The sequence below is a fragment of the Vanellus vanellus genome (genome assembly GCF_965231255.1).
Source record: "Vanellus vanellus genome assembly, chromosome: 1".
Taxonomy (NCBI): domain Eukaryota; kingdom Metazoa; phylum Chordata; class Aves; order Charadriiformes; family Charadriidae; genus Vanellus; species Vanellus vanellus.
The window spans coordinates 42757088-42782376 of NC_138905.1; the positions used below are offsets into that span (position 1 = coordinate 42757088).

Consider the following 25289-nt stretch of genomic DNA (forward strand, 5'->3'; position numbering starts at 1 on the left):
GTATGAACCATAACACACAAGCGTAAGTGCAGCAAATGGAACATTAGGTGAGGAGAGGGGAATTCCCTCCTCTGTAGATGCTTCATACCATGAGTACAAACCAGATTACAATTAAGTGTTCTAGCGCTCCCTTAGGCTGCAGGGCAGATTTTGTTCAGGGTAACCTAACAACAGACTGGGAATCCAAGGCACTTTTCTTGGCTCCAGATGTCATACTAGTAACCAATGCCTTAGAGTTAGGCACAGCAACATTGAAGTCCTTTATCAGATCTAGACCCACTTCTAAAAACTTGTCTTCTCCAAAATGGCAGTGTTGACCAATCACCAAAACATCTAGCTCAGATTCACAAGTATCACACTGCAAGTGGAAAGTATGGATCAAACTTTCCAAACTATCGTGTTTGTTTTTAAAATGCTATATAATTAATTTTTCAGTAACTCTCAACTTTTGTATCTAGTAAAAAGTGAACTGCAGCATGAAAGATATGCCTTACCAATTTACACATGCAAATACACACATCATAATAAAACAAGACTAGCTTCTGAAAATACTAGGTTTTATTCACACCCCAGTGGTAAACAATAACCTTAATATGATGACTAGGTTTCTTTTGTAGATCACTATGTCACATAAAATACAAAACCCATAGCATAAACAAGCTGACAGTTATGAATGTTTAATGTGGTCTCGTTGGAAATTAAACAAGTTATACTAGTCTTCTCAAGTAGTCAAATTCAAAATGCATCATCATCTCCTAGTTAGTACAAGTCACTGCCATTTCTATAACAAAGTAATGAAGGCACAGCTAGTGCAAGCAGACTTAAACCCGTTCAGACTACTGGGCTGAAAAATACTTTGGTTGGTTCTTCAGGAGAGAGTTTTCTCTAAACAAATATTGGTCTCAGTTAACAGTTCTGATAATCTTCACAGCTGCAGTCTAATAGCTACATGACAAAGACTTCACAAGAACCAAACTATGTAGCAATGAATTAACATTCATGCTTTAAGGGATTTACTGCATTCTACATATTGGCAGAAAATTATACTGTTAAAATGCTAGGTAGATTGAACCTACATTTTAAACTGGTTCTTATGTGTTTGATTTCTTTTTTTTAACAAATTGGTTACTTAATTCTACCAAGATACAAAACATAAGGCTGTAAGTAACTAATAGTTGTGTTTAGGCTATTACAGTGCAGGTAATCCTCAAGGCCACATACACACTGCTTCACTGCTGCTTGCATTCTGCTGGGTTTTGATCCTTCTGTTGAGGAAAAAAAGGAAATATCAGTTTATAGATATCCGTGTTTTAAAAGAGCTACTAATATTGCTAAGCATACTTTCTTAAGTTCCAGTATTCAGGTTCTTCTTTCATCTTTTCCTTTAAGCTAACCGCCTAGTATTAGCAGCACCGCTGCCTTTGAGTGTAGCAACGTCCACAATGCATTTATTCTGGCTTTGTTAGGGTATAGGTATATGCAAAACATACATAAATATATACATGTTTACAAAAATCTGCTCAGAACTAGTGTGGTGGGATACTCTGAAAGACACCAAAACCGGAAAAAGGAAGAGGAGAGTTATGCATAGTTGCAAACAACCCGGCTCAGAAGAAGCATTGAGGCCTTCTACACAGTTTGGGGCAAAAGAAACTTCTTGTGGTCAGTAACAAGGGCACGGCCTTACTCCGGAACCCACTGTAGAGCAGTGCAGTGAAACACCAAATTATGGTATGTTCTTAACGCTCTGGAAACAATCATCTTTTGCAATAAATCCCAGTTGTTAGAAAATTCCAGCGTGAAAAATTTCTTGTGTTATATTGAAACAGACAACCAACAATATCTCACAGTAACATGGGAATTTAAGGAAAAGGCTTTTTGGGGGCAGAGTTCAGTTGTAAGTTTTACTCCATTACCTTGGTCTGGATAGCTATTCTATGACCACAGTGCTTTAAGAAATTCACCTGGCTCTCAGCCTGAGATCAGCTGACAACTATTTATTCTTGTGTCAATACACTATAGTACCACTACTGCCTCTAGGCCTCTGGCAGTTCTGAAACTGAGCATACCGTCTTGCCCCGTCTCAGTTCTGTTTAGCCTCGAAAAGCAATCTGAAGTGGTAGAAATAGGCCCATCTTGCAGCTGTTTTATTTTGATTCCAAAGCTTTATTGAATAGGAAGTAATTTGAATACACTATATCAGATGAAAACATCACCAACAGGTTGTACATTTCCATTAACAGTTCTATACCCTGCACCCTTCTAGGTACAATGCTAGGATTATGTAATTCCTTCAATAGTACTTTGATTGTAGCTCAAGCCATTCCTGTTGAAAAATATGCTGCCTCCTCATTTGAAATTGCAAACACATTTTGCAGCAGACATTTTCAGTTCACACAGGCTTCATTTTCATGACTGCAACTTTCCCCTACCACCACCAGAAACTTTCAGGTGGCCAAATGTGCCTTTCCCTCAGCCAGGAAAAAGCACTCAGTGGCTCAGAACCATTTTTCCAGCAAACTGAGCCTGGCTAGTCATCTGCCCTTCCCATGGAATAAGGAAGCTGCCAGTTGCTCTTGGTTGTTCACATTTTAGCACTTGGCTGTAGATGCATTCCTGAACCTTGACTTCTGCTATCTCAAGCAATAAAAGACTTGCTATTATCTACCCTGAAAAAAACTGTTTTGTACTCTGCTGTGTGACAAATTGTATTCAGCTTGTGATAAGTTCCCAAAACCTGAACCTGGATTACACAGTTCTCTTCGTGCCCTTACAACCACTACAGAACATTTTCATCATTAGCAGCAACTTGCTGCAAGACAAGTTTATAGAAACCCAAGCCATACTAATTTCAGTGCTCAAAGCCAAAAGTTACTTTTACAAAACGGTTCTTGGAGAAAGAACTTTAAAATAGTTGCTCTACCAATATTAGTCTGTCAGAACTGGGACTGAAACAGTCTCAGCCAAAACATACTCACCATTAGCAACCAACCTTTGATTAAATACTTAAAATAAAAATCAAGATTTAACCAATATAAAATTTTAAGTGCGTGTATGCACATGCATGCTTCAAACATTCTTTTTAATTCCTTACTTTTGGGTCATACTCAGGATCATTTTCTTCATCTGCTTCTTCTTCCCCCTCCTGAAAGAAAACACTTGTTTATATTTCTCTAGCTTACCCACATTCAGCTTCCTGAGCCATTTTCAAGAAAATTCAGATTAAATTCTACTCTTAAATACACTAATTGCCACTAAGTTATGCATATGGTATTAGCTTACCCTCCACAAAGCATATCATCTTTTGACATCAGTCACAACCTTATTTGTAAGACACCTTAGGGTTGTCTTCATTTGATTTTTTTTGTTTTGCCTTTTTTTTTTTAATATCCACCCCAGATCTGCAAAACAATGTGTTGTATCTTCCATTCATAAATACTTAAACTTAGTGTCCAGAGCATTAAAAAACTAAAGGAACTCTGATTGCAGATAACAAACTAAAGGGAAACGACTTAAATCAAGGCCATCTGTCAGCTTACCTCATCATCTGCCTCTTCACCTTCTTCGTCATACTAGAAAAGAAAATAAGTGTTTTTGATAGCGTCATAAATACAGACATAAATGGTTCAAGCACAGCCAGATAACTCAAATAGATGCTAGAGACCACACAGGATTGTGCTTTAAGAGAGCTTCCTAAGCCTGACAGATTTAAAAATGCTTTATGCATCAGCATGAACAACGTTCAACATCTTAAGCCATGCTCTGGCAGAGAAAACTGTCGACCTTAAGCTCCTTACATCCAACACTGGAAGAGCTTATTAGACTGTGATAACACTTCTGGCCAGCAGGGCGTCTCAAAGCCTAAGGAAACCTGTACAGTCAGTCACTTCACTCTTCCACCTCCCTGAGGCAAGGCTTTGGGCTACGGGTTACCATTTTACATTATAAAAACAAATTTCAAGACAGGACTTGGACAAATCAAACCATCCTTGTTGGTGCAGAGGTAAGCAAATTTTATCCATATAAGTTCTGGGGTTTTGTGGTTTGTTTTTCAAGCTTAGCTCCTTTAAAGCACTTAATTCAAGCTTTTGCAGAGCTTGCTTTGAGTATTTTGGCATGCTTTGAATGTGCTTATCTATCATTTTTTTAAGAGGAGTGCCCTCCTGAAAGGATCAGGCTTGAATTTTAAAGGAACTTGGTAGCCCAGTATCACTGTATGCACAAAGAACAGTCCAAGCACCGAAATAGAATTTGTTCTCTGGCAGCTCATTATACTTCTACAGAAGTACTGGGTGCCCCACTGCAGGAATGTCTTACACACAAAATTCAACTCAGGCATCCTCTTAGTGTTCAGCTTGTACCATCACTTCTGCCACAAAACTCTGAAGTCACTACTTCAAAGATGAAATACCATCATGCTGCTCTTTACTGAACACTCTAGGAAGCTCAGCTGAAACTAATGTTGCTACATCCCATTCTAAGGATATCAACTTTATAAAAGTCAGAAATTACCCAAAGTCTTTAAGCAACTTTATTTCAAAGTTTTTTGCATTTTAAAAGAACATTATACTTACATCATCATCATCATCTTCAATAGCTTCTCCTGTGAAGTACAATACTGATCGGGGAACTATACGTTCACGCAAGAAATGACCTATTTCAAAGTCTGCAGCAAGGATTGCCTCAGCATCATCATCCTGCATAAAACAACATTATTTCCTAAACCATAAGCTGATAACTACTTTTTACACAAAAACACAAGTTGCACAGTTTTTGATTTGTCAGATTTATACAAATCCCATGTGCTGACTTTTTTTTTTTTTGCTTCAGGACTTGCTTTATAGAATTGAAATTGTGGAGTTATTGTTACTTGAAACAGCCTACCTGCATTATGCAGTGGGGGGTTGCCTCTTCAGTAAGCTTAATTGTACAAAATTCTGGAGTTTAAGTTCTATTTTTTTTCCTACCTTCAACTTGCTTTTAAGTAGAAAATTTGTTTAATACTTCCCATAGACTCAGTTTGTATGCACAACACCTTTAAGAAGTAAACACTAGCCAGCTGAGCCTATCTAATTAAAAATTTTACAAGCTACTTGTGATTCCTACAGTGCATCACCTCCATGATTCCCATTAAGCAAGCTATTGTGAAGCACCTGAACACCTAAAAGCATTCTCCAATCCAGTCCTAGGTTTTTACTCCTTTTGTTTACACACCAAGTGTTCCGCTGTCTCCCATTTGAGATATCTTCAAGTCAAAAAGCTGGATTTTTTGATTTTAACATTATGAATGTACAGCTTTTAGTGTCCACACCAACTGCAATTCTAACAGCATGCTTCTGGAGGCTTTAATCAGATTTCTCATGTGAGTTTCATGATGTATTCAGCACTGTTAAGTGGTTTTGGTAGTTTTCCTCCTTACAAAAACATGGCTTAGGGCCACAGAGTTTTCTACTAGCAAGCACACACAAGAGTGGGCCCTTGCAGTTTTCTATTTTTGTTTTATTACTTTCTCCAAGAGTTAATAGCTTAAGAATTCTTTAACAGCCTAAAATACAAACCAGATACATGCAGCCATTATAGATCATCCAAACGGTGCCCAAAGGGAGAGACTTACACCACCCATTAGACCAAAGGCTAATAAAAAAGATCACTACGTTTGCACAATCTAAAAATTCACAAGGTAGCTTTCAGGAAGGATAACCTGTTAAAGTTTACTAAACTGAACTCTACCATCCAATTCCACAAATACTCCTTCTAATAAAGAAAATGCAAATACATACTCTTCGTCATAAGTATTCTCAGTTAAATACAGAAACAGTTAAAGCTGAAGCTGTTTAACAAATTCCCAATTTCAAAAACTTTGTACATAACAGCATGAAGTCTTCTATTGGTGTTTTCCCTCCACCCCCTTATTTTAAATAAGCCAACTTACCAGGTCTCCACTTTCAGGAACTGCAGAAAGAAGAAGAAACAAGTGAGTGAAGTATATATTACATTTAAAGTTAATGCAGATAAACTAATGTTAAGTTTACCTTCAGGAGGACTAAAAAAGTTGAAGAAAGAGTCATTGGAAATAGTTTTTGTCACTGTTCTAACTGTTCCGCGACCCTTATGTTTCTGCTTCTTCTTAATGGTTTTCAAAGTAACATTCTTTCCTTTTTTCCAGTCTATTTGGCAACTGGAGAGGAAACAAAGAAAAAACCAACAGCTCCAACTTAATACCATTTTCCTCATTACAGGTACCTACGGAGACTATCACAACTGCAAGGGATACAGTGAACACAAAATATTGAGGTAGTATTTATTCACTGCTATCTTTTCATTACTTTAAACTTGAGAACAAAACTAACAGGTTCATTTTAGGATTGAAGTTTTTTTCATCCAGAAGTTTCTGCTTCCCCCACTCAATCTCTGAAAAACTAATTTTCATCTGCTACCAAGTTCTACTGGTCAAAGAATGGTGTCACATCATTTTTAGTGCTACCTATCCATTATTAAGTAATGTCATATTCAGTCAATGCAATATGCCAAGGTTTACCACACATTGTAATAAATAATCCCCTAAAATAATGCAGGTGAGTAGTTTCTGGTTGCTTTTTAGTAGTTTTTTTTGGTTTTTTTTTGTTTGGTTTTTTTTTTTTTTTTTAACTCTATCCTGCTAAGTCATACCCACAGGCTTGTCTGACACCCACACAGAATTCTGGGGACACGTAAATGAAGAAGTCACATCAATAAGACCACCCACATATGCAGAAGTTTCTGATTAGATTCCTTTAAAGACTCAAAGGAAAGAGGTGAGTTGTTTTGGGATAAGAAGAGGCTGTCTCAGTTAAGACACAAAACAAGGACTAAGAATAAATCATTTTCACAAAAGCAGAGAATCATCTTACAGCAACTTCTGCCAGGATTTATGCTTTTCAAAAACAGTCCAAACTAGAGAAGACAAAACACTTAAGACTAAGTCTTACAGGACATTTGCAGAAATATACTACATTAAGTGACTGGAAAATGAAGTGGTAAATAAAAGTGTCAGTAACTGCACAATAACGTATGGGTAAACCCAACCTTGACTATGCAGTGGATAGGCTCTAAATTAGTTATCATCACTCAGAAGAGCAGTCAGAATGCTAGAGACATTAACACAAAAGCAACTGAACAGGTCATGATGCACAGAACCCTGCTGTACTCATAAGGCTAATTATGTACAACTTGGGTTTCTTTCATCCTTCTGTTCACAAGAGAAGGGACATGTACAGAATAAAAAGATTATTTAGTCTGAGGAATAACAGCTAATTTCGAACAAAAGACATCAGAGAAAGCAGTGTGACAGATCTTTAAAATCATGAGGAGCCTGTAGAATAGGAGATGACTGTCCTCCATTTCTCAAATAGATCAACTGAAAGACACTTGGAGGCAAATATTCAAGTTATACAACAAACTGGACAACTGGAATATAGAAAGTAAAACTGTAATAGACTTCCTAAAATGCTGCATGTCACAAATACAAAAGTATTAAGAGAAGTGATCAAACAAGTTTTGAAAAAAAAAAAAAAGCAGCTGTCAAGGCGTACAAAGAAATAACACCATACATCTTCCAATTCAGCTTTAGTGATTGCAGAACAGCAGTTCTACACAAATACTGATTTTTTTATTTATGTGCATATATAAGTAGATATATTATATATGCTTTAAGGATAGCTACCATAGAGGGCAGGAACATGCATAAGAAGCCACAAAAGGAAGGCAAAAGAGCAGCACGGCCAAGTCAAGACCTGCTGGTCAAACTAATGGGCAAGAAGGAAACACACAGGCAGTGGAAGCAGGGACCAGTATCCTGGGATGAGTATAGGGACATTGCCCAGTCGTGTAGGGATTGGGTCAGGAAAGCCAAGGCACAGCTAGAGCTGAACTTGGCAAGAAACAAAGAATAAACAGTGCTTCTATAGGCTTGTCAATCAGAAAAGGATGGTCAAGTATACTCCCCCAATGAACACAACTCGTAACAACAGATGAGAAGGCTGAGTTACTCAACAACTTTTTTGCCTCAGTCTTCACTGGAAATCTCCCTAAACTGAAGAGATACGGATTTGATAGGTGAACTGTTTGGTGGATGAGGAATTGGTTGGATGGTCACATCCAGAGGTTAGTGGTCAATGGCTCAATGTCCAGATGGAGATCAGTGGAGTGGTGTCCCTCAGCAGTCTGTATTGCAACCAGAACTGTTTAGTATCTCCATTAATGACACACAGTGGGATCAAGTGTAGCCTCTGCAAGTTTGCAGATGACACCAAATTGGTTGACATGCCTGTGACTGACATGCCTGAGGGACAAGATGTTATTCAGAGGGACCTGGACAAGCTCAAGAAGTGGGTCCATGTGAACCTCATCATGTTCAACAATAAGGCCAAGTGCAAGGTCCTGTACCTGGGTCAGGGCAACCCCCAGTATCAATACAAGCTGGGGGATGAAGGGATTGAGAGCAGCCCTGCCAAGAAGGACTTGGGGGTACCAGTGGATGAAAAGCTGGACATGACCCAGCACTGTGCACTCACAGCCCAGAAAGCCAACCGTATCCTGGGCTGCAAAAGAAGCGCAACCAGGAGGTCACGGGAGGCGATTCTGCCCCTCTACTCTGCTCTGGTGAGACCCCATTTGGAGTACTGCATTCAGCTCTGGCGCCTTCAGCACAGGAAAGACATGGACCTGCTGGATTAAGACCAGAAGAGGGCCAGGAAAATTATCAGAAGGATGGAACACCTCTTCTATGAAGAAAAGCTGAAAGAGTTTGGGTTGTTCAGCCTGAAGAAGAGAAGGCTCTGGGGAAACCTTATTGCAGCCTTTCAATCTTTCAAGGGGGCTGATAAGGATGGGGACAGATTTTTAATAGGACCTGTAGCAACGAGACAAAAGGTAACAGTTTTAGACCAAAAGAGGGTAGATTTGGACTAGATAAAAGGAAGAATTTTTTTATGGTGAGGGTGGTGAATCACGGGAACAAGTTGTCCAGAGAGGCTGTAGATGCCCCATTCCTGGAAACATTCAAAGTCAGGTTGGATGGTGCTCTGAGCAACCTTATCTAGTGGGAGATGTCCCTGCTCATTGCAGGGGGGTTGGACTAGATGCCCTTTTAAGGTCCCTTCCAGCCCAAACCATTCTATGATAAAATATATAGTTTTATATATTATATTGAAGTTACTGAAATACACTAAAAACTCAAGTCAAACCCAGCTGTTTACAAGTTATTAGGTAGCAGTATCTTTTCCAGCACCTTCCCAAGATGCTGTAAGTCTACAGTTGGATAATGCTAGGGAAGAAACTGTTATGTTACCTTAAAGTTATTTATTAGCACTTACCCTGTACAACCCATGATTTCTGGTCCGTCAAAGGAGAAAGGATCAGAATCATCTGGCTCTGACCTCATTCTATACGTCTTTGTCAACACTTCATTTGTGAAGTAGTCATTTGGTTCAAAATGAAATTCTAAGGTGAAACTCTTAAAAAGAATTGCAGAGCAACAACTTTAGCGATTTAGCAACACATACCTTTAACCTCTAAGTACCTAAAATCCAAACCCAAAAATACGCATGCAACAGAACATATCCTCCTCTACCAAGATTGAAATATAACTTATTCTGGAATTTGTTGCCCAAGTTGTACAATGAATCTTTGAATGTTTTCATTTACCATGTTGATCTTCTGCTTATTACTTAATATACTGCTCACAGTAATGACACAGTGTCTCCCACTGTGGCAGTTTTCCTGGTGCTAACATACAGAGACAAATCCTAAATTTAAAATATGAAAATTTAGCAAGCTATCTGGCTTCTGACAACGAAATTATATCCAATTATAACAGTTATACCAAAAGTACCTGAAGGTATCAAAATGTAAAAGGTGAAACTTAGTCATCAGATATTACGGTCAAGTTAACTCATCAGAATTCGAAGGTTAAATTAAGTATAAATCGATTCATATGATATTGCAAGACTAGTACTGTGTTTCAGAAGATAAGAAGCAGCTGCATATTTCTCATCGATTGCCATAAGACAATTGGCTCTCACAGACCACACTACTAATAGACAAGTAGAAGTATTAATATAACACTAAAATAATCTTGTTTAACTAACCATAGGCTGTCCGACTTCTGAAAATTTCACTTTTATATCTTTTAAGTGTTTCAGGATAGGTTCATCATGTTCCTGTAAAGAAAACAATTTATTCAATTTTCATAATATTAAATTGCACACAGATTTAAGACCCTGCAGAGATAACAAGCCCTATTTAGAATGAGTTTTACACAGGACAAGAACCTTGTTAAAGCACCGAAACATTTTCATGAACGTGACCAGCAGATGGCAACAATGCCGGTACAGTGTTTCCACTGCAATGTACAACCTAAATCCATGCAAACACCAAGTACAGTTATTAGCAATATCTAATACACATCTCGTACACACACTCTTATAAGCACAGAAAGTGTAACAGTAAGGTAAAATAAGTTCAACAAATAAGAAGGTATTTTAGAGTGCTCTGTGCTCTCAGTTGAATAAAGTACCAGAGATGACATCCAACTACTTGTTCCATTTTTGCTCTTAGACACATCAAGTAATGTACTGTTTCTACTCCTTTCTCAAAGACACTTGGATTAAGTACTAACACAACTTTAAACAAGCCTGGACCACCACCTACCTGAACCATATCACTGAGCAAGTCCACGTTCTTGAATACTGTCAGCCAAAACTCTGGAATTCCTTTAGGGTCTTCTTTTTCTTCATCTTTTTTTTCCTCTTCAAGCTTAGCTTTCTCTTTCATTTCCTCCTTGATGGAATAAAAATGTTAGGTTTTCTTAATTTTAAAAGAGTGCCCACAAGGTTTGTTACCAACTTTATGTTGATACCAGTACAGATTAAATTACATGTGCATGCTTTAAGCAATCATTAAGAATTATCATTATTACAAGCAAGTAAACATTATGCACCCAAGTTTGTTTTGAACTTCAGTTCCTGTATTGAATCTTGTTTCATGCTAAAGCTTGGGATATTGATGAGAACTGATTAAGATACTCACTGAAATTTCTTCTTCAACATCTGCTTTCCATTCGCATTCTTCCTCTGTAGGTTCATAAATTGCATTGATGATTTCACTTCGCTGGAAAATTAAACCAAGAATATTTTCACATTTCCTAGTCCTTGCAACCAGCAATGCCCTAACCAATAAATTCCTAATCCTAAAGTTACACAATTAGTAAAATATTAACTATTTATCAAAACCTTTTCTTCTGTCCCTAAAAGACAACTTAACAGTTATGAGCTTTTCAACACACTAAAATAAGCACTGAAGTTCCAGAAAGGTTACCATACCATCTGACATCTGCTCAATTAACAAGATGAAGCCTGGTGTACTGAAGTCATTTTGGTAACCATGGAACAGACTGAACCTTTCTCCCCCTTAATCTTAGTTGATATTCACATGGACAGTAAAATGGCATCAACTGAAATGAATGGGCACATACAAGACCAAAATAATTCAGAACGTGCATAAGATTTCAGTTTATATTCCCTTTGTGTTTTAGCTGAAACTTTCAAGTAGAAATCAGATTAGCATTAAAATACCTTGTCAAATAAGGGCTGATAGAGAGCAGCATACTTTCTTTCCAGCTCATGAACTTCCTCATAGAACTTTGCTTCTATCTGTGCACACTGAACTTGAAGGTTCTTGAGAGCATTCACACGTCTTTTAACAACTTTAGGCAAGCTGAAAAAAACAGTGACAGAACCGTTACATGCATTCTAAGCACATATTAACCGCTCCTTAACCAGTCCCCTTGCAAGTTAACCACCTTGCATCAAAACTGATTTTACATTCTATTTTAAGCTTTAGAAAGCTGTACAAATCAAAACTATGACCCACTGTACCATGCATATTGAAACTGTTCGCACAGGCTCTTAAACTGAGGCTTAACCTCAATTAGAACCAGAGTATTCCAAGCACCTGAGTCAATCATGAGAAACTTGTGCAATAAAACTTCATACTAAAAACAAGCTTTACATTACCAATGACCATCATAGTAAATTCATATAGTTGAGCATAATTAAGAAAGGTTTTATCACTAATTGGCTTGGTTTTATCAAAGAAAGTTCAAGACAATTGAGTTATTCTTTGCTAAGGAAGTTATTCTTCAAAATTCACATTTTTGTTTCACTGAGGAAAGCAGCTGGTACTACTGTCTTCTAACATTCTAACTGTCACCCCCAAAGTGAGCCAGAACTGTTTTGCTAAATGAGCCACTGTATTATACATGTGTAAAAGGAATGCAATTAATGCAATCCTCATTATAAGTACGTGTCAGCTACCACTCTTAAATACAAGTTTCAATTTAGTAAAATATGCTAACACAGACTTACTGTTAGGAGAGAGAGTTACCTACGTCAAGGCTACTGGTGAGGTCCATGGAGTAGATTGCTGACAGCCTCCATTGCCTTGTGAGGTGGGCCAAACCCCAGCATATGGCTACAGAAGATTACTACGTTAACTTCCCATATTTATTTTGTTTAAGCAGTTGTGTCACATTATTTAGAACACAGTAGTAAACACCTGCTTTCAATTGTTAGGACCAGCTTCAAGTTAGAGGAATTGAACACAAATACATTAGCTTAGTTAAACACTGAAGGTTCATATTAATTAATAAAGCTACTTTACCTCTATTAGGTAGAACAAGCACATGTTCCAGCATCCTGGTTCACTTTAAAATGCAGAACCTTTCTCCCCGACAGCTTTATGCTCAACATGAACATACTATTTCTGGTTACTAAGATAATATGCATGTCACCATTAAATCAAGATTTTCCTTAACCTTCCAATACATCTGCTACGCAAACTACCAAGCACACTTAAATTCAGTCATGTATGCAACCATACATGGGTTTACTTAAGAACCTTTACCTTGCTGTAATTTTATCTTCAAATACAATACTAGAACTAACAGCAACTTAAGTAGCAAGTTCAGTTAGTTCAATAAAAAAGTGTTAAGGAAGAATAGTAATACAACAGAATAGTCATACATACAGATAAGTCATACAACAATCACCTACTTTGTGCCACACGCATATATTGAGACTAAGAGTACTGGTTCTAGCAATTGCATATAAAGCACTATGAAATTTCTAAGAGGTAGTGCCATACATGCAGCATGTCTAACTCCGGTATGTCAAAGTAAACATTTTAACCCTTTATTAGAGAATCTAGAATCTTTTGCATGTGCAAAGCTATGTTTCATTACAGTCCATGCCAACTAGTTCAAATTTCACAATTTTTACATCCACTACCTTTAGAAATTCTGTACTTTATAAAAAAGAAAGGTAGTTTCATGAAAGAGACAGCTCTTACAAAGTAAATCTTTACAAAGTAAAAAGAAATGGAGAAGCAAACAAAGAAATCTGAACTGGACTGCACAAGTACAATGGTGGTGAGTAAAACCCATTGCTCTGAATACAAGCCACTAGCAAATGTTATGATCACACAAGAATACAACCTCCTGTGAGCAGTTGAGGGAAATTCTACTCTATGAAAGTAAATGTCATTAAAATTATTGTGGCCAGGAACAGGTGACAAGGTAAGTTATTGGACAACTGCCAAGCAATTAGCAGATTCTAAGGCTGAGCAGACAGATGTTGTTCTGGAACCTGTTTAGTTTCCTACCAGCTTACACATCTAGTTCCTTAACAGCCCACATAACAGGCTTTTAAGATCCCCGATTCCTGCTGACTTATGTGCCATCTCAGTGTCTAGACTCTTTAGATAAATAAGCTCAAAATAATATTTGGGAAGACATGTAAGAGGCAACTGTAAAGCACGGTTAAGTCAGCATGCATATGTTGAGAAAGCGCAGACTCAAGTTACACACATTTTCCAGTTATTTTTGTATTGCAAGTTAGATAAGCATTTGTTACATTGGCAAAGTTGCAATGCTTTTGTGATAGAGAACGCACTACTGTACTTGGAATTGATGAAGGAATGGTACAGTATCTTAGAGCAGCTGACTAGAAGAATGCCATGTAAATCAATGTTACCACTTTTGTTCGCTTCTTAGATCAAGGACCTGAAAGATTAGTAGAGGTTAATTAACATCTGTTGAAAAACAGAAGAAAAAAAAAGGGTATAGAAAGCCTGTAGTGTACAGTATTTGGAAGAGAAAGAACTTGGGTACCCTTTGACTCCATGCTCTTTCTTGGGCCAGTATTTATTAGGGAAGGCTGTTAATTAAATGGGCTTTTCTTCCATGCTATCATCTGTAACAGGAAAGCGGTATGAGTAGGAGTAGAAGCAGCAGTGCCTGTTACTCAGTAGCTGCCCTAGTTCAAGTCAATAGCAATGTAGGACCCTACCAAAGAACACTTCTATGCTTTACAGTTCCTGTGGATGTGGTGAACTGTTCATATACAAATCAGAAAACAGACAAGAGAGAAAATTCTATCTGTTAATACAGATCAAGTAGATTTTAGCAAGAGATTGTTGCACTTTTGATATATAAGGAGATCACATGAAACCCTGATACAACATTCCAATTTTTATTAGCTCTTGGTTACACTCGAACCAAAAAATAACTATATTAGAAACACTAGGTCTCCAAGTATTTGTCAATACTTACCATAACTTATGTTTCATGACTAAGGTAAAGCTACAAAAGACATTGCAAGTAGCAGGAAATCTAAGTACTACTTTTTTTTAAAGTGTGCCGTATTGTCACTGCAGGCAACAGGGTCAGCCACTGTTCATAAAAGCCCAAATCAAAACTCTCAAATTCTGAGATGCACTGCAGACAGGCTGTATTAGTCTTCCTGCTACCCAGGCAGCACAGTGGTTTATGACAATCAGTGCTAAAGACAATACTGTTCAGAAACCAAAAGAACCATTTATACCACTCTACTCATACTGAACAAATACTGTACCTTTCTATATATCCTGTAGATGTTCCTACCAGGCCATCAAGTCTCTCCTGAAGGGCTGCAAGAATCTGAGGATTTTGCATCATCTGCACAGTCAACTGCCGAGCTACATTAAAAAAGACAATTATGTAAGCGCAAAGTACATCTTCTGGAATAATCTTGAAAGAAAAGTTACTTAAATACCACAAAAGAGCAGCAAGTTTACTATATATACAGTTGTAAAAAAACACATAGGCAAAGAAGTATTTCAAACACCTCTCTATTTTGGAAGCACAGATCAAATCCATCCTATTCTGAATATGGAAACAGCACCTGGGTTAAAGTGGCCACTATTCAGCAAGGTGAGCTTTTTTGATAAAAGGGAAGGTTTTATATGATGCTCCTAAAAGCATCAGTTTTGTCTTGACTGCTTTTATTTTGAATTTGTTAAGGAAAGGCAAGGTAGAAGAATTTGTGCTTTTACTTTAAGAAGGGAATTAAAAACTGGAATTGGGATTTTCATTCCATTTTAGGTAAATGGAAAGAAACAAGACAGTTTCAGACTTGGATTTAAAACCACTTCAGAAATTTATGTTTACCTATTTTTTCCCCGCAAAAGAATAAATTATCCATTAGAATAGTCTGATACATTATTGACTATAGAGTATCAATAGTAGGACCTTGAAGTCTATCATCTACGTCATCTTTAGAAAGTACTTTGTCCAAATGGGAAACTTGTTTCAAACTACAAGACAGAAGTACATCTAAAAAACACACAAATTACTAGCCTAAGTGTTCTCATTATCCATATTAACGTCAACCCTTTTACTTCTGCTCAAAAGCTGCACCTTAAACTGCAGAAATGAATTTCACAACTTCATGTTTTTTAATAAGAGTTTATGATCAGTTTTTATCACGATGTTTTGCCTTCTTCCCCCTATCCTCAACATCTACAGACAAGCAAAGAAGTACTTTGCATTTCTTGTAAGATACTAGGTTTATATAGCATTCTTCTGACACCTTCAAATTAGAGTAAAGCTTTTGAATCCTTCCTGATATGCAAAGCTTTTTGGAAACAGCACACCATTTTCCATTTCTATGCCCTTCACTACAGTAACTACGTGTGAATATTTCCTTCCACTTATGTCTGTCATGGTTCAACCCCAGCTGGCAACTAGGACCGCACAGCCACTTGCTCACTACACACACCTTCCCCCCGCAGTGGGGTAGGGAGAAGAGGGAGAAAAGAAGGGGAAAGAGAAAAAAAAACATGGGTTGAGATAGAGACAGTTTAATAGAACAGTAATGGAAGAGGAAAATAACAATATTATTATTATTAACACTATATTAATAATAATATATTAACAATATTATTAATAATAATAGTATGCGAGATGAAGTGATACAACACAAATTGCTCTCACCACCCGAGGACTGGTTGGCCAGCCCCCACTGAGCAGTGATGGCAGGCTCCTGCTCCCCAGCCAGCTCCCATTTATAAACTAAGTATGATGTCTATGGAATAGAATATTCCTTTGGCCAGCCTGTTCTGCCTATGCTCCCCTCTCAGCTTCTATGGGAAGCTGAAAAAATCCTTGACTAATGTAAACATTACTTAGCAACAACATGTGTTATCAACATTATTCTCATACTAAATCCAAAACACAGCAGCTACTAGAAAGAAAATTAACTCTATCCCAGCTGAAACCAGGACAGTGTCCTAGCACTGAAATTACATGCTGAAAAGTTATGTTTCAAGCGACATCCAAAAAAGCATTGTTGATTCTGCATACTGATTGCAATCAATTTATATTTTAGCAGTAGAAGCAGTAATTATCTCTTAAAGCTACTATCTCACATTAGTCAACACTACTCCTCTTGTCAAAGTACCTAGTTTTCTCTGGTCTTACTATTCATTAGTCTTTCCTATACACTTGAAAACATACCCAGTTGTGCCATTTGAGTATGTTGCCAGTTTTCTTTAATATCAAATCAGTATACATATCATACACATGGTATGCCAATGCCAACAGCCACATCCCCTCAAACTGAAATACGACCACTTAATCTGTTTTGCAAGTTCTTGGATCCATGAACATTGTTTCTTCAAAGGGGTTTTTCCTAAAAGCATGAGTGCTTTACTTAGTGTCCACAGAAGGACCTGTAATGTATTTAAAAAAATGGAATTATCTAGATTTAAAAAAGGCAAACCAGTAAAACCTAAGGAAAAATTGTGCATGAAAAAAAGTACTAGAAAACAAAACAAATGAACTACAGATGCAAAAGAACTGCTTAACACTGTGTCAAGTTTCCCTACTACTGAAACCTGTTTCTGATTTGTAAAAACCAATTTCCCTCTAAGACTCCTATAGTGTATTTTCCCCTCAGCTACTCATCTACAATAGCTAGGATTAATCCCTAAAAATACACATTATTCATCTCTAGGTTCCTTTGGGACACCTGAATATTTACCATTTATTTACTGTAAGCCGTTTGTCAGCTGACCGTGTGTTCCCCAGATTTTTCCAGTTTTGAAAACACTTTTTTCAATCTATATAACAAAGCCTCTAACATCATCTTGATCAAAGTTACCTTACTGGCTACTTGCTCTTCAGATTCTATCTGTGCCTCAAATCTTTAACTACAAAGCATGAGTAAGACTGTTCAGCACCGACAAAACAAGTATTTTGATATATGCTAAGTTTGCTGGGGATTTTTTTCAGGGGAAAGAAAGAAAGATTTATTGATTTTAAGAGTGGCAACACTAAGCATGATTTTTGTTCTGTTCACAATCAAACAACTCGGCAGCAAATTACTAAGCAACTTATAAAAGAAACCTGACACACACATACATATGTGCACCTGACTTTTTTCCTACCCAAAGCTTCACATTTGACAAGCTTTTAACTGTTGCTAGTTCTGAAATAATCTAGTCACATATCCACAACAATCCTTTATTTTTTTCCAATTATACATCCTTATAGGTGGCCAACACTGCCAGAACTGCCACTAACAAAGACTAAAATGAACCATGTGAATTTTATTAGTTGTCTAAAACTGGAAAAAAAAAAAACGTCCTTGCATCAGAATTTAAATACAGTTGTGCATTAGTAGTTACGTTTTACCATTTCCTATTATTTTAAGCAGTAAAATCCTTTTAACACATTAATTAGAAAGCATGCGTGCAGCTGCTTAGAAAATTTTGTTTCAACATTACCTTTGCTGTTGGCGTCTTCACCAGTTTCTTCTTCTTCTACTTCTTCAACATCTTCCATATCCTGTTGATCAAGTTCAGACTGTTCTTTGCTATTAGGAATATTCAATAACAGGATCAAAAAGTTAGTTTTATAAAATGCTATAATGAGCTTAAAGAGCTCAAGTTAGAGATCATGTCGGGGAAGCAAACTGCTGCATCAGTTTTGATCTATGACCAACTTAATAGCCAAACAAAGCCAAATTTGTCTTCATAGATTCAAATTTCACATTCTACAATCTCAGAACAGTTTTAAGAACTAGAAGCTTTCCAGAATTTTGATGATTCCTTTTTTTTTTTTTAAAAACACAAAATAATTCCTCCAGCTCTAGTTTGTATCAAGAAGTAAAAGCCTCCTTCTCCTCTATATATCCTCTTTGTTAAGATATGCAGGCCTTGAGAACTGAGGGTAGGTTTACCTAAACTATACTTCAAATGACACAAAATATGAGCATTCGAAGTATAGAAAAAAACTACATACAGTGAAACAATAGTAATGGTCAGTACTATTGGGTTTCCCCTCCAGAATTCCAACTAACACAGTAAGTTGACTGCTGCCTTGTCCCAGATTTAGATTTACTTGCAATTAAGATCCCAAACCCATTTGGCATGAGCAACTTGCTATAAACCTCACATCTTGCCACAGTGCCAAGACCCTACCTAGACCCTGTTTATCTGATAAAGTATCTGAAGACCACAGCTATCTGAAGTACAGCACAGGATACAGCCAGTGCCTCAGTAACTTACAGATTTTACTTACTTGTCTATGTCCGCCATTCTCCTAGATTTCAAACCCTAGAGAAAAAAAAAAAATTATGTAAGAACAGCAGCAATTAGACTTCACTTACAAGGTCTACAGGCAAGTGCCTGTAGAGAGAAACACAAACCATGTCAGCTTTAAGAAACAGGATAAATACATATTATACTCTGAGGAGTGGCATATCTCCCATGCACTTTTTGAGCGCTCACTCTAGCGTACAGAAGTATCTAAAAACTTTGTTCTGGTTTCGAACCAATAGACCTAGATTAGATCTAGGTGCTAGGTTAACGGTTGGACTTGATGATCTTAAAGGTTTTTCCAGCCTAAACGATTTTATGATTCTATCATTCACTCACAAATTTAAGTACCAATAAAATGCCACATTGCATTTTGTATCATAGGACTATACCAATATGACAGATTGAAAACTAGTCCTGTCTAAGTACAAAATTGAAATAGAACCCCAGAAAAACTGAAGCAAAAAGGGTGTTATCACCCCTTTGGTAACTGTTTCCTCATTTCCAGGATGTAATTGCAGACAGAGGATATTTATAGCTTCTTTTAATACTAAAGACACCTTTTCGTGGGTTTAACCTTTAATCCAAACTTTACAAAACCAATCCATGTAGTTCCTCAGAATACCCAGAGAACTGCAACATTTTAAAAAAATTTGATGCCAGGTGCCAAGCTATTTAACATGACTAATTTCCATGTCATGAACAATCAGAATTTTCTTAAGTATCTCAGTTTCATCATAAACACATGCCAGACAGAGTAACTAGAAATATTATATGTTGAGACTATTGCAAGTCTTGCATACCATGAAGCACCTATCTTATCAAAAGTTATTACAAGACAAGTAACATTTTTCACCAGCAAAACAGTACTTAGGAGTCTAGTCTCCAAAAAGATGTTTCCGGTAGCTTAAATTCAGAGACAACACTACGCACAAGAAAACACTGTCCCCGTTACTGCCATCTTAGGTCCAATGGATTGGGAGACACCAAGTACCAAGAATAATCCACTGGCCCAGGAATCATGGAAACCATGAATCCCCGTTTTAGCTGCTGTCCAGTAAGCTAAACAAATTCAAGTTTCCTTCAGAAAGTTCAACTCCTTACAATGCATTCCAATGAGAATTTTAGTCAAAATGTTGGAGGTGCACGTTCCAGAAAAAAAAATGAGAACTGCATGTGATCTGTCCAAAGTGCGCAACACAAGAGCACAATCCCAGTAAGATTAGGACTTTAACAGTCAACATGAAGACACATGTTAGAATCTAGACTTTAGAAGTTAAATACCTACATTCTATGTAGATACAATCAAAATAGATTTTTCTGGTGCCATAACGACTTCCCAACATGGGAAGGAAGTATCCAGTGTCTTCATTTAGAACCACAACTTAACAGTGCCAATAAAGTATTTAGGAAACTGCACATAAACAGAAAGGTTCAATAACCTAGCACGCAGATAAACTTGAGAAACAACTACTTGCCAATCTATTTCAGAAAAATAATACAGTATTTGATATCAAATAGAACAGCAGCACTACTGTAAACCAAACCACATCTAACAATTCAGTAAGAAATCGAGGAGCTCCAGTAACATTTCTGACTCATTTTAAGTTTCTTGAAATTCAGATCATGTTTGCCTATCTTGTGACTTCAGGTTTACACATGGATACAAGCTGTCTGTATAACAATTCCAAAGAGTCTCCTTCGGATACCATTCTCAGGAGATGGCACGGACTGAAGACCTATGGAAACTGAAATCATACTACAGTTACAACTCTCATTTAGATCTCTCTGTATTTCTTGACTGACACAACAATTAGCAACATTTCTGATTTGCTAAAGATTTTATCCATGCAAAATATACAACTTTTTCCTTACACATTTCCTCTTAACTTGTTCTTCATGCAGGATAGTTTCAAGGAGCCTGGGAGTATCACTGTGCCAAAGAACACGAGATGCACGGTTCACCTGCCTGTCATGCATTTCTAAGCAAATGTGACAGACAATGATCACACTCACAAACTATTATTGCTCCTTGCAGAGACCAACATTTCCTCTCTCCATTCTACCCATCAAATACAGCTTCGCTTTCCATAAAATTAGAGGCAGCTCTTTCAACAAAGTTGTGACCAGTGACATCACAACCCCTGTAGTCTCACGAGGCCACTGGGCTAGACGAAACAGCTGAAAGAGACTGACTTCTACTGCTCATGTCAACATTTATTTTTTTTTCCTAAATGAGGACATGAGATTGTCTATGGCCAAATCATGCCAATCAAAACTTTCAGAAGTATCCATCCCATCTCCAACTCTGGCCATTACCAGAAGCCTAGGAAAAAAAAAAAAAAAAAAAAAAAAAAAGCAATGACACAGCAAGAATTCCCCCAGAAACGCTTCTAGCTTTCAATCCCATTCAGAAAAACCACACTGGCTCAGGATGTGCAGGTATCTGACAACCCCATAAGAAATTTTTATTTCATGAACCAGTCCTCATCTTTCCTGAAACCATGCAGGTAAGCTGATTCAAGTATCAAAGCACTAAAATCCTGTTTCTGAGTTGCAACTTTCAACTCGGTGATCATAACCAAGTCAGTTTTCTACACTAGGCAAAAGTGTGGCAGAGGAAGATTTTACCAGCAGTCTCTGTGTTCTTGAATTCCTCAGTGGGCTCTTGTTTTCACCATTCCAAACAACTATCTGTCATCAGCAGCCTTCATCCTTTCACTGTTTGCCCCTCTTTCCAAGATCACTTATGACCATGCTGAAGGCATTCATCTCATTGCAGAACACTGTGGAAGTCCAGTAACTGTCCCTCTCTCCTCATCGCAAGTGGCAGTTACTCACCCTCTGCTTCCTGGCTTTTAAAGAATCCATGCAAGCACTGTAGCTATGGCCCAGTTTACTCAGACTTTGGATAACACTCTTCAAAGATTTTTTTGAAATTAAAATAGACTATATCAAGTAGCTGTCAACTTCAGAGCCTCCCTCCAGTGTGTTCTTATCTGCCTCATCCCATTTTTCCTGCTCTCCTTGCATCAGTCTTTTTCATGTCTCATCCTTTAATCTTCCCTCCACTTTTTACACAACTCAATACCAGAACATTTACAGTTGGAGCAGCTCTTCTGCAAACTGAGAAGATCCTACTGTTTTGTCATGACACTCATCTGCCAGCTCTAGACAACAGCTCTTGTGTGAGTAGGCTACAAGGCACTATGCCAACAGAACTACATCGGCAGACATTTAGACTAATCTGTAAAACCCACTAGCATGGATATATAGTTGCATCACATTTAGTTTATTGTCATTTACTTAAACAACCATAAACTTATCTGCAAACACAGTTCTACTGGTAAAAAAAAAAACAAAAAACTGTAGAGGCAGAAAAGCCCTGAGAAAATACATTACTTAAGAGCAAACAGCCTCCACTATTTTTGCACAATGACTAATACAGGGTCTCAGTCTAGCATCCAAAGCTTCAGATACAATATGTACCACAATCAGTAATACTAAAATACATCACAGCAGTATTTCTTTTGCAGTATCTCTCCAAAACTAAATCTTTGGATATAGCACTCGTATCATTCAGCTTTCCACAAGAAAGACACAGCTATCCTTCCCCATTTCTTTCATAGGTGCTTTCACAGGTGTTTCATCCTAAATAGAATTGTGAACAGCAACCGCACCTTGGCATGTGAGCAGCAAGAAGCATTCACTACTTGAAGTAGTCCCTGGGAGATACCAGTTCACCTGTTGTCAGTGCAGGATTATAACAAACCTGGCTACAGCTGGTGTTTTACTTCAAGCCTCAGTGTCTAGGCAATTGCTTTGGGCTGGGAATCTACTTATAATCTAGGCCTCCTGACTGCAAGGAAAGGCTTATGAGTACCAATAAAGGGTGACCTCCTCCCCTGTTCAAAAGCCAGCAGGCAAATAATCTTATTTGTAAAATATTTTACTTCCCTGTTACTTAAGCAGCTACAGCCAGTAGCACTGCATTATGGTCAAAGACAGAGGTGCCCAGAGGCTTCAATTACAATGTCTTGCTGCTCACTGTAAAAATAAGCAAAGGAAAAGAAATAGTTATCTTTGCAGGGCTTTAAAGGCAACACATAGGAAGTTCACACTACAAAAAGGAAGCAAAAGCACAGAAAAGAAAGCTACACAGTGCAAGATTTCTAAAGGCTAAAGTTTAAAACCTCTTTCATACAGGTAGCTTAAGCTCAACCACAAGCCTGCCTGCCATCACAAAGAACACGTTCTTTTTCAAAATGGAAAGGTTAGGAGACTGCTAATCCATCACAAGCTTTGTCACACTTTTGAGTGCATCCTGCAGAATTACCAAAAAATAGCAGAACTCCCTTAAAAGCTTAAATCTTACCAAAACATCATCAAAATTTGCTATTTTAATGATGTTTAAAGGACACTTCACCTCTTTAATCTGTTACCTTTAAGAAATTTAGTTCTATACATACAAAAACTAATAATGACATTGCCATGTGTTTGTCCTCAGGTTATCCATTAGTAAGCTTTCAGTTTGCAGGAGTTACTGTTTCTTCACTAAGCAATTTTGAACAAATGAGGCCAGAAACCCAAACTGTATAAATATTCAGCCCATCCCAGTCTTTCCTCTTTCTCAGTCTGCCTTTACCCACACCAGTCTGAGTTTGCACAGCAGCACCAGCCATGTTACAGCTGGGACACAAACACCCTGGTGAGAAGCCTTTCCTTTTTGAAGGTCAGCTTTAAGTGTCCCAAGTAAGCATGCCAGTATTAGATTACCCTGACATCCGCTCAGCCTCAGGAAGACAGGTCACAGTGAGGTGAATTAGGAGTCAGCTGAGGAGGCAAGACATTCCTGAGACACAGTTCCTCCATGAAAACAACAGCTTTTTTGCACAAGCCCTAAGGCTGGCAGGCCACAAACATATCTCAGCTGTTCAGCATCTCTGTGGATACTGTACCATGCACAGTACCCATTCTCTCCCTTTCAGGAAACATCATTTCCCCTTCTCTAGAGGAATCGTTTACACAATTAACTTGCAACAAGTAGAAGAAATTTCTCAAGTTGTCTTTCAAGGGCTTTTTGAGGATATTGGACCCAAACTACAGCCAAGCCTTGTTTACTCACATCCTTAAAAGAAATCTACCCTTTTGCCCAAACTAATTTCCTCAGTAGTCAATAATTCAGAGCACTGCAAGTAAGTCAGCCTGTCCATAGAATAGCATCTCAGCCTCTTTTTGTCTCTGGCAAACCTTGGGCAACTGAAAGCAATACACTAACAGAAAATACCCAAAACAAATGAGCCCTTTGTGGGATTAAGAAGCTGCAACATAAGGTAATAAACCAAGTGGACTAAGTCAGATGTTAGTGAAGAAAAGAGAGGTCCAGCTGGAAGACAGCTAGTTGTATAAAAAAAAAAAAAAAAATCAGGATTAAGCCCTGTAAGCTGCTATTTGCAATGCATGCAGAAACCAAAGGTGCCAGACAAATGACATCATACCAGCCAAGTTCAGCTCTCACCACAGACTGGGAAACTCGAGAGCAATATATTCACTGAAAGTTACTTCAAACTGATGTCCTTGTCTAATGTTCCAGGAAGGCAATTTGTAATATTTTTCTTTAAATAATCATCATCAAAAAAGAAAACAAAGGCTAAAATAGTAGTGTGGAGATCCATTAAAAGACGTACTTTGACTGTAGATCAAAACAATTGTTCAGGGTAGTTTGCTTAAACTACTAAGAGAGGTTTGCAACTTTAAAGAGCTCAGATGCTCTGTAGAGTGTAGTTTTATTCACATCAATGTCAGAATTAAGTGAACTGTTTAAAAAGGACACAGTATGTAGCATAGAGTTACACACTTCAAAAATTTTTGTACTAGGTGCTATCAATCATTTCACAACTATTAGTAGAAGCTATGGTACCAGCTACCAGGTAGGAAAATTGTTATACAGGAAAGGATCACACAGCTCAGTAGTAACTAGGAGAGCATTTCACTTCTCTTCAAAAAGAAGCAACTGAATAATGTATCAGATTAAAAAAAAAAAACAAAAAAAAACAAAAAAAAACCCAAAAACCAAGCCTGGATTTCAAAAGAGAATCAAGCAGAAGACTGTTTCCTTTTTACTTGTGTGATCAAATTCACAAAACATCTATTATCATTAGCACGGAAATTGTTCAAACAAGGTGATATTGTGTAAGCAACATGTTACAAACATATTATATCCTTCATATCGTGATATATTACCAGGAAAGCTCAAGGTCAAAAAAACCCCAATCTCAATTAATTCAGCATGGTAGTCCTACGCTACACCATCTATTTGATGAAATACATAATCA

General features: G+C 37.5%; 1 protein-coding gene across 2 annotated transcripts in view; it reads right to left on the bottom strand.

The window, feature by feature from the left end:
* Positions 1–540: 540 nt before the first annotated feature.
* Positions 541–25289, bottom strand: part of NAP1L1 (nucleosome assembly protein 1 like 1) — a 33102-nt gene continuing 8353 nt past the window's right edge. Inside the window, exons 2-15 of one of the 2 annotated variants that reach the window (XM_082495604.1) lie at positions 18938–18972; positions 18142–18230; positions 14949–15051; positions 11613–11754; positions 11068–11148; positions 10690–10815; positions 10128–10199; positions 9354–9493; positions 6033–6178; positions 5933–5952; positions 4575–4697; positions 3540–3572; positions 3095–3145; positions 541–1265 (exon numbers count right to left, since the gene is read on the bottom strand). In XM_082495604.1, the coding sequence (XP_082351730.1) occupies positions 1230–1265; positions 3095–3145; positions 3540–3572; positions 4575–4697; positions 5933–5952; positions 6033–6178; positions 9354–9493; positions 10128–10199; positions 10690–10815; positions 11068–11148; positions 11613–11754; positions 14949–15051; positions 18142–18230; positions 18938–18954 (1179 nt within the window). In that variant the 5' untranslated portion in view covers positions 18955–18972 and the 3' untranslated portion in view covers positions 541–1229. Of the gene's footprint in view, positions 1266–3094; positions 3146–3539; positions 3573–4574; positions 4698–5932; positions 5953–6032; positions 6179–9353; positions 9494–10127; positions 10200–10689; positions 10819–11067; positions 11149–11612; positions 11755–14948; positions 15052–18141; positions 18231–18937; positions 18973–25289 lie in introns of both variants that reach the window. The other variant, XM_082495603.1, reaches the window with a different exon arrangement.